Genomic DNA, 10,361 nt, shown 5'->3' with positions numbered 1-10,361 from the left:
CTACCACTGGCAGTTAAAAACCCAACCCAAATAAACAGTATCCCCTCCTCTCCTTAGCCCAGCAGACCCTGGGTAATGTCACCAGTGGCTTAGGAACCTCCAGTCATGCGGCGTCCTCCTGCAGGGCCGCATCTGCCCTCACTCATCCTGTCTTGCTATCCTTTGCCTTCTCTTCACACCCAGCTCACCGCGACTCTTTCATCCTTAAACACAAGCTCTCTCTCACTATTTCCCGCTGTTTTCTCCAGCTTCTGGTTCTGATGTGGCACCCTGAGCGCATGTAGCAGCCGCTCCCCACCCACCAGGCCTTAGAAAGGAAAGCAAAGATATAAATTAAAAGAAAAAGGAAATCCACAGCCATGTGACAAACCAAGCAGAGGAAATTTAGGTGGTGGACCAGCAACAGAAGACTCCCCCTTGCGGGGAGAGGGGAACCTCGGGCGGAAACCTGGGGGCCTTTCCCAGCCACCTCGGGCTGGCAAGGCGTCGTCTGGGGCCTCTGGCTTCTTTCCCAGGCACCGGGCTCACCTGGCAGGAATCCACCTTCCCATCTAGGTAGCCGGCACACAGCATCCTGTCGGTGAGCGAGTGGCCATACAGGCTGGCGCACAGGGCCTGGTCCAGCAGCTCCACGGTGGCTTTCTGCAGCATCTCCGGCTTGACCACTGCCCAGCATGGGGAGAGACAAGCAGGGTGAGCACTCCAGGACCCTGGCAGCCACCCCGAGCCAGGAGGCTCAGCTTCTGTTTCCCCAGCTGCAGTGGAGCTGCTGCAGCCCTAGATCAGAAATGAGCCAGGTCCATCAATGCCCACTGACCACCCTCTCGGCCTGGACAGCTAAGTGGCAAGACTAGGCTCCTCCCCTCCCCTCCCCAAACCTGCCCGCCCTGAGCTCCCCCTTACCTGCTGGAATCTTTTCTTAGTCCAGCCGTAGCCCTATCTTGGCTAAACATTAAATCAGATTACGTAACCTTTTCCTCAAATGCTCCAGGGTGTCCCCCCCACACACCCACCCAGCTCAATCCAAATACCCAAGCTTGGACCACCTACCCTGGCACCCCAGGCCCTTTGCACATGCCGTTCTGGCTGCCTAGAGTGCTTGTCCCTGCAGAATCTGTCCGCCTTCCTCCTCTCATCTCCTATTTTAAATTGCAGCCCCCCCCCCCAACCCCGGCCTTATTTTTCTCCATTCTGTACATCACCATTTGCCACTTATCTTGTTCATTATCTACTGCCCCCTGGAATTGTTCTGTCTGGGTATGGTAGCCACTGCCCACGTGAGGCTATTTAAATGCAGATGGAAATTCATTACAATGAAGTGAAATGTAAAACTCAGTTTCTTGGTAGCGCTAGCCCGTGTCCTAGGGCTGCTGGCCCCCGTTGTGGATGGCACAGATGTGGCTTGTGTCCACCACTGAGGGAAGTTTTATTGGGAGGCGCTGGTCTGGACTGGGGGCTCCATGTGAACAGGGCTTTCTGTCTGATTTGCTTCCTGCCCAGTCCCTGGAGTAGGAAGCCTGGTCTTAGCTGAAGTGTCACCATCTCAGGCCCTTTCCTAAAGCTGTCCCCGCCCCCAACTCATTTTTCCTACTGGTTTCCTTCCCAGCATTTATCACCATCAGGTTACAGTCGATATGAGGCAGTTCTGTTTTATAAAATTACCCAAACACTGAATCAGTGAACACTGCCCCACTGCTCCGGGGGTTACACGGGGTCAGGTTCCTGAGAGCCTCCGGTCACAGCCGATCCGTAGGTACATAACCTCATGATGGTACATGTGTTTCTGCTTAAAGACACTTCACTTAACATACACTGTTGATTCGTAAACACTGAGCTCACAGCCCACAGCGCTGTAACTCTTGCCTGAACGAAGCTCATCTAACACACATACTTTCTGCCCATTAGGCACATCCCAGCCCTCCTGCACTTAGGACACTAGCCAGCACTTCAGCTCTACGCTTGGGGCCTGTTTAGATTTTGTGAAACCTGCCACAAAAAGCACAAAAATGCAGGAAAAAAAAAGTGGCAGTAAATAGACCACGAAAAGGACACTGGTTTCCAGTCTGAGCTGAACCAAGAGGCAGGGTATTGCCCAGCTCCACCTCAGCTGGGAACGACTCAAATTGCACAACGGGGAACAATCACAGATTCCCCCCACGAGTATCCACTTGGGGAGACAAATGAATTTTAGCGAGTAGGCGAATTCGCAAATACAGAATCCGCGGCTAATGAGGCCGGACTGTGTGTTGCTTGCTTGGCTGGGCTTTGCTGGCTGCCTGGAGAGGCTGCGGGCGGTATGGTGCTTACGGAAATCCTCCTTGAGGTAGCCCCAGCCCGAGATCAGACACTTCTTCCGGGGCGGGAAGACGTGCACGGCGGCTGGGAGGCACACGGGCTGCACATGCCTGCTGAAGGGCAGGGGGCCACCCAGCTCGAGCACCGCCACGTCGAAGTCAGCCGTGTCAGAGTTGTAGAAGGGGTGCGTGATGATCCGGGCCACTCGGGCCCGCACCGTGCTGGCCTCCGAGCCGCTGAGGTAGGTGCTGCCCGCGTAAGCCACCCACTCGGTGGGGTCTTGGAATCTGCAGGGCAGACAAACCCCCGCTCAGAGGCCCACTGAGGATGGGGCCAGAGGGTGAGGCACTCACCCAGCGGGCAAGTGTTAAGGAGGCGCCCCAAAACTCAGCCATCGAGACTAATAATGATATTTTCGGACTTGCCTGGTTTCGCAGTGGTTAAGAATCCGCCTGCCAATGCAGGGGACACGGGTTCGAGCCCTGGGCCGGGAAGATCCCACATGCCGCAGAGCAACTAAGCCCGTGCGCCACAACTACTGAAGCCTGCGCGCCTAGAGCACGTGCTCCGCAACAAAAGAAGCCACCGCGCTGAGAAGCCGCGCACCACAACGAAGAGTAGCCCCCACTCGCCGCAACTAGAGAAAGCCTGAGCGCAGCAACAAAGACCCAATGCAGCAAATAAGAATAATAATATTTTCATGCAACATTGTCAAAAATCAGAATGATTGCAAAAAAAAAAAACACCAAAAAAACAAAACGTGCACGAATTATCAGTATTTTAAACAAAGACAGGATCCAACACGGCTGGGATTAGGGTGAGGCGAGTGAGGCCTTGAATACGGACTGGCTACTAGACAACATTGCGTGGCTGTTTTTAATTTTCTTGGGTGTGATAGTGGTATGTGGGTATGTGAGAGACTCTTTTCTCTATGTGCACAAATGCATGCGGGAGATTTGGAGGCCGTGTGTCATGATGTTCTCTACTTAATTTCAAATGGTTTGGCAAAGATATATATGTATGAATGTGTGTGTGAATAATTACAGATGCAGATAGATGGAGAGAGTGGGAGAAAAAACGAATACAGTGAAATAGTAATAACTTTTGAAATCAGATACTGGCATAGGGGTGTTTGTTGTCCTATTTTTTCATCTTTTCTACTTAAATATATTCATAATAAAATATTAAGAGAAACGAAATTTAAAACGATAAAAAAGCAACGCTTCTTGCCCTGAATGTCACTGCTTATGTGACCTGTGTCCACCAGACCGTCATTTCCTGGGGCAGGTTTCCCTGGGATTCCCAGCAGGCTGTTCCATTAGTGACCCTGGGGCAATTCGTAGGTAATGGTTTCCCAGGGGAACCCATGCTTCCTGTTGCCCTGTCCTGTCCCCGAGGACTCCTCAGATGGAAATAACCAAATAGCAATGCCTGGCACTGCCAGAGGCTTCCAGAACCTTCTTCCACCTTTGGTGAGCTCCATTCTGATTGGCCACTCTCATTGTTAAAGATTCTGACCATCCTCAACAACAAAAAACAACCCAGTTCAAAACTGGGCAGGGCTTCCCTGGTGGCACAGTGGTTGAGAGTCCGCCTGCCGATGCGGGGGACACGGGTTCGTGCCCCGGTCCGGGAAGATCCCACATGCCGCAGAGCGGCTGGGCCCGTGAGCCATGGCTGCTGAGCCTGCGCGTCCGGAGCCTGTGCTCCGCAACGGGAGAGGCCACAGCGGTGAGAGGCCCGCGTACCGCAAAAAAAAAAAAAAGCTGGGCAAAGGAACTTCCCTGGTGGCGCAGTGGTTAAGAATCCACCTGCCAATGCAGGGGACAGGGGTTCGACCCCTGGTCCAGGAAGATCCCACATGCCGCGGAGCAACTAAGCCCGTGCGCCACAACTACTGAGCCTGTGTTCTAGAGCCTGTGAGCCACAACTACTGAAGCCCGTGCGCCACAACTACTGAAGCCTGCGTGCTCTAGGGCCTGCGTGCCGCAACTACTGAGCCCGCGTGCTGCAACTACTGAAGGCCACACGCCTAGAACTTGTGCTCCGTAACAAGAGAAGCCACTGCAATGAGAAGCCTGTGCACTGCAACAAAGAATAGCCCCCGCTCGCCACAACTAGAGAAAGCCTGCACTCGGCAACGAAGACACAACACAGCCAAACAAACAAAAAACTGGGCATTGCTCCCAAGAAGATGGAGCAATGTCACACAAATGTCACACAAATGGCCAATAAGCACATGAAAAGATGCTCAACATCACTAATCATTAGGGAAACGCAAATCAAAGCCACAGTGAGACATTACTGCACACCCATTAGGATGGCTATTATTAAAAACAAACAAAGTGACAAGTAATGGCCAGGATGTGGAGAGACTGGGAGATCGGCCAAGATGGCGGAGTAGAAAGACCCTGAGCTCACCTCCTCTCAGGAGCACACCCAAATCACAACTACCTGCAGAACCACCATCGATGAAAAAGACTGGAACCTACCAGAAAAGATCTTCTCCAACCGAAGACAGAGAGAAGGAACCGCAACAAAATGAGAAGGGTGGACTCACGATATGATCAAACCCCGTGGCCCCCGGTGGGGGACCCACGGACTGGAGGAGAATCACGTTGCAGAGGTTTTCCCACAGGAGCGAGAGTTCTGAGTCCCACGTCAGGCTCCCCAGCCTGGGGGTCCAGCACCAGGAAGAGGGTCCCCCAGAGCATTGGGCTTCAGAGGCCCACAGAGCTAGTCGCAGGAGCCCCACAGGACTGGGGGAAATAGAGGCTTCACTCTTAAAGGACACACAGAGAATCCCACGTGCACTGGGACCCAGGGCAGAAGCAGTCATCTGATAGAAGCCTGGACCAAACCTACCTGCTGCTCTCGGAGGGTCTCCTGGGGAGGCAACGCGCGGGCAGCAATGGGTCGCCCTGGGGACGTAATGTTGGCGGCCGCCATTTTGGTTCTTTAGTGCGGAGACCCGGGCCCACCCCCAATAGCCCACAGGCGCTAGCGCTGGGACGCCCCAGGCCAATCAACTAACTGGGCGGGGACACAGCCCCACCCATCAGCAGACAGGCTGCCTTAGACCCCCCCTGAGCCCACAGCTGCCCCTAGACACAGCCCTGCCCACCAGAGGGCCAAGACCCAGCTCCGCCCACCAGTGGGCGGACACCAGATGCAAGAAAACCATGATCCCGCATTGAAGGCCAGACCCTAGCCCCGCCCACCAGTAAGCCAAGGCCACCTCTGGGACGCTCCAGAACCCATACCCCACTGTAGCCGAAACCCGCCCCTTCCCCCCCCACCACCACCAATGCTCTGAAACGAGCTCTGGGATCCCTGGGCCCTGCAGGCAGACCCCAGGAACCAGCTCTCCCTGCCAGGAGTCGGGCACTAACCCCAGGCCCCCAAGGATCCCACAACCGGCCACCTCGTGACCAAGCCCCACTAAACCGCAGCCAGCAGCGTCCACATAAGACGGGGCCTGGCAGCCAACCAAGCCTAGCAGACCGCCCACACAGTCAGCCTGCGACGACAGAAGGACCCACGCAGCCCTCTTAGAGGGAACCCCTAGAGCATGGAGCTTGGGTGATGAGTGGGGAGTGCACTGCGGGGGTGCATAGGACGTGTCCTCCAGAAGCCACTCCTCCAAGGTTGAGAAACAACGAACCTACCATACACATACAAATACAAACAGTAACTCAGACAAAATGAGGTGACAGAGGAACATGTTCCAGACAAAGGAACAAGATAAACCCCCAGGAGAAGAACTAAGTGAGGTAGAGAGAGGCAACCTACCTGAGAGAGAGTTCAGGGTAGTGATCGTAAAGACGATCGTAGAACTCAGGAGAGGAGCGGATGCACGGAGTAAGAAGTGAGACATTTTAAACAAAGAGAAAATATAAAGAACCACCAAACAGAGATGAAGAATACGATAACTGAAATGAAACACACAGCAGAAGGAATCAAAAGGAGACTAAATGAGGCAGAAGAACAGATCGGTGAGCTGGAAGACGGAGTAGTGGACATCACTGCCCCCAAAAGAAAAAAGAAAAAAACAATGAAAAGGAATGAGGACAGTTTAACAGACACTAGGACAACATCCATCATGCTACTATTCACATTATAGGGGTCCCAGAAGGAGAAGACAGAGAGAAAGGGCCTGAGAAAATATGTGAAGAGATAACAGCGGAAGACCTCCCTAACTTGGGAAAGGAAACAGCCAGCCAAGTCCAGGAAGCACAGAGGGTCCCATACGGGGTTAACCCAAATAGTAACAAACCAAGACACATCATAATCAAAAACAAAAGTTAGAGAGAGAATATTAAAAGCAGCAAGGGAGCAGGAACAAATAACATACAAGGGAACTCCTGTAAGACTATCAGCTGACTTTTCAGCAGAAACTCTGCAGGCCAGAAGGGAGTGGCATGATGTATTTAAAGTGATGAAAGGGAAAAGCCTACAACCAAGAATACTCTATGCAGCAAGGCTCTCATTCAGATTTTTTTTTTTTTTTTTTCTGGTACATGGGCCTCTCACTGTTGTGGCCTCTCCCGTTGTGGAGCACAGGCTCCGGACGCGCAGGCTCAGCGGCCATGGCTCACGGGCCCAGCCGCTCCACGGCACGTGGGGTCTTCCCGGACCGGGGCACGAGCCCGCGTCCCCTGCATCGGCAGGCGGACTCTCAACCACTGCGCCACCAGGGAAGCCTCGTCTCATTCAGATTTGATGGAGAGATCAAAAGCTTTACACACAAGCAAAAGCTAAAAGAACTCAGCACCACCAAACCAGCTTTACAATAAATGTCAAAGGAACTTCTCAAGGATGTGGAGAAATTGGAACCCTTGTGCACTGCTGGTGGGAATGGAAAATGGGGCAGCTGCTGTGGAAAACGGGATGGTGTTTCCTCAAAAGGGTAAACACAGAATCACCATGTGACCCAGCAATTCCACCTCTGAGTTTATACCCAAAGCAACTGAAAGTAGTGACTCAGATACCTGCACACCCATGTTCACAGCAGCATTATTCACAATAGCCAAAAGGTGGACACAACCCAAGTGTCCGTCGATGGATGAAAGAATAAACACATGTCCATCCACACACTGGAATATTATTTGGCCATGAAAGGGAAAGAAGCAGTGACACACACTACAACGTGGACGAACCTTGAAAACAGGTTAAGTGAAATGTCAGTCACAAAAGGACAAGTACTGTCTGATTCGACTCACAGGAGGTCCCTGGAGGCGTCAGATCCACAGAGACAGGAAGTAGATGGTGGGGCCAGGGGCTGGGGGAGGGGCTGGGGAGTCGGTTTAAAAGGGATAGAGTTTCAGTTTGGGAGGATGAGAAAGTTCTGGAGATGATGTTGGGGATGGTTGCCCAACAATGTGAGTGTGCCTAATGCCAACGAGCTGTGCACTTGAAAATGGTAAATTTATGTTATATATATTTTGCCACAATTTTAAAAAATTAATGCATTCAGATTTAACAAAAAGAAAAGAGAGGGAGGGACTTCCCTGGTGGTCCAGTGGTTAAGAATCTGCCTTCCAATGCAGGGGACATGGGTTCAATCCCTGGTCAGGGAACTAAGATCCCACATGCCACGGGGCAACTAAACCCACGCGCCACATCTAGAGAGCCTGCACGCCGCAACGAAGAGCCCGCGCTCCGCAACAAAAGTTCCCACGTGCCGCAACGAAGACCCGACACAGCCAAATAAATAAATAAATAAATATCTTTTAAAAAGGAGAGGGAAGGAAGGAGGGAAGGAGGGAGGGAGGGAGGGAGGGAGGGAGGGAGGGAGGGAGGGAGGGAGGGAGGAAGGAAGGAAGGAAGGAAGGAAGGAAGGAAGGAAGGAAGGAAGGAAGGAAGGAAATAAGTTCCAAGGGGCTCTGAAGACACCCAGGAAAGGTGGCATTCCCAGAGTGGAAGGTAGGTGGGATACAGGGGTGGGGTGGGCTCTGAGCCCTCAGGGACGTGCACTCACTCATTGAAGCAGTGGGCAGCAGACACGAGCCACCTGGCGCCAATGACGGCGGCCCCACAGAAGTGTTCGTTGTTTTCTCGGAGGCTGACTTGCCAAGGGAACTCCCCCGGGGATGCCTCCACACCGCCCACAATCCTGCCGGCTGTCCTCCAGCCAGGCTGCAATCCACAGTCTGCAAGACAGAGATCACTATCCAGGACCCCCAAGAAGGCAGGAGTGTGGCCACGTTCCTGGCACGTCTGTCTGCAGTCTGTTGTCCCCATGGCCACCGCATTCAAAGAATGCCAAAGATGCCAGCAAACCACCAGAAGCTGGGAGACCACATGGAACAGATCCTCCCTCACGGCCTCAGAAGGAACCGACCCTGCGGACACCTTGATCTCGGACTTCTAGCCTCCAGAGCTGGGAGAGAATACATTTCTGTTGTTTAATCCACTCAGCCTGAGGTCCTGTGATTCAGCACCTCTAGGACAATCATACCCTAAAGTTAGCTATATGGATGCTACGTACCTATGTGACCAACCCCCAACACAAACCCTGGACACCAAGCCTTGGGTGAGCTCCCCTGGTTGGAAGTACTTTGAGTGTGTTATCACATATGGTGCTGGGAGAATGAGTTAAGCGCTGTCCACATGACTCCACCGGGAGAGGATAACTGGAAGCTTGCTTGAGCTTGGTCTCTCCTGGACTTTGCACCTTTTGCTTTGCTGATTTTCATCTGTATCCTTTCACTGTAATAAGCCATAACTACGCATATAACAGCTTTACTGAGTTCTGTGACTCCTTCTCGTGAATCACTGAATCTGAAGGAGTCTTGGGGACCCCCCGACCACACCTGTCAATTTCAATCAACCTCTATATCATCCTCCGCAGCCAGGTACCAGACGCTATGAATGTCTCCCTCACCGTGTATTTTGCAAGTTTCAAAATCTTTATATGTCCATCTTTTCATAGGATGCCGTGTCTCTCTGTTTAGTCTGCTTTTATGTCCTTCAGCAATGGTTTGTAATTCTAGATAATTATTATTATATAGAGGACACAAGTTTATTTTATTTTGTGTTGCTATTAATCAAGACTATGATCTTTTCCATTATATCTTCTAACCTGTTATTAATTGTATAAAGCAAAACAAGAGCTTCCTTTATGTGTATTTATCTTATCTTCCCCTTATTGTTGAACTGTCTTATTTTTCTGATATCCTTTCAGTTAATTTATTGATTCATTTAGAGAATCAGATTCAAATTATGATAGTTTTCCTTCTTCCTTTCCAACATTTAAACCACTGTTCTCACCTTACTGCATGGACTAGCATTGCTAGAAAAATGTTGACTACTCTTACAGCATTTCAATTGTAATTTTCCCTTGCTCAAATCCTTTTGGTGACTCCCCACTACCTATAGGACAGACCCCTAGTTCCTGGCATTCAAGGCTTCCCACGGTTTGACCTGATTTTTTTCTCCTTCTCACCCGAGGCTCTCCACTCCACACACCTCAAGGTCTCCCTTCTCTGCTTGCCGCTCAGGTTTCCTGTCATATCACAGGTGCCCACTCCCTTTCTCTGCCCCACTCCAGTGAATGCCGGGACCACGTGTCTGTGTGTGATGGGCACAGTGGGCCAGAGAGCCAGCACTTGAACCTGGAAAGAGGACATAGCCCAGAAAACAGGCCAGACAGGCAGACTGACCACAGTGGGCCTCATCGGAGCCATCAGAGCAGTCCGCCGTGTCATCACACTCCGGGTTCACCTTTGTCACACACTGGCTGTTCCCGCAGGAAAAGGCATTCCCTGGACAGTGACCTGAGGGCAGACAAGAACCGCGTTCCTGACCTCACTCCATCTCTCCCGCCTGCTCTCCACGCGGAAACTCTAGAGCGTGGAAGCCATCTCTTCTCTGCTTCCTTTTCTCTGAATGTTTCTGAAATAATTTTCTCAGAATTAGTACAGAGATGTAACACATGAGAATGCTAGTCAGCACCGGGGCCAGGGCTATGGAACCTAAGCGTATATGTGTCATGTATGTACTTTTACGTTTCTATCAGCCACGTTTTATTTATTTATTAATTTATTTTAATTAATTTATTTTTT

The 10,361-nt window shown here is 51.5% G+C and overlaps 1 protein-coding gene across 2 annotated transcripts in view; it reads right to left on the bottom strand.

Annotated features, from left to right (window-relative positions):
- Positions 1-10,361, bottom strand: part of TMPRSS9 (transmembrane serine protease 9) — a 30,544-nt gene that overhangs the window by 10,705 nt on the left and 9,478 nt on the right. For both annotated transcript variants that reach the window (XM_060145745.1, XM_060145746.1), the window contains 4 exons: positions 9,960-10,073; positions 8,276-8,447; positions 2,308-2,582; positions 529-665 (listed from right to left, as the gene is read on the bottom strand). In XM_060145745.1, the coding sequence (XP_060001728.1) occupies positions 529-665; positions 2,308-2,582; positions 8,276-8,447; positions 9,960-10,073 (698 nt within the window). The remainder of the gene's footprint in view (positions 1-528; positions 666-2,307; positions 2,583-8,275; positions 8,448-9,959; positions 10,074-10,361) is intronic.

This window comes from Lagenorhynchus albirostris, chromosome 3 (genome assembly GCF_949774975.1).
Source record: "Lagenorhynchus albirostris chromosome 3, mLagAlb1.1, whole genome shotgun sequence".
Lineage (NCBI taxonomy): Eukaryota > Metazoa > Chordata > Mammalia > Artiodactyla > Delphinidae > Lagenorhynchus > Lagenorhynchus albirostris.
This window is presented reverse-complemented; position numbering and strand designations above follow the sequence as displayed.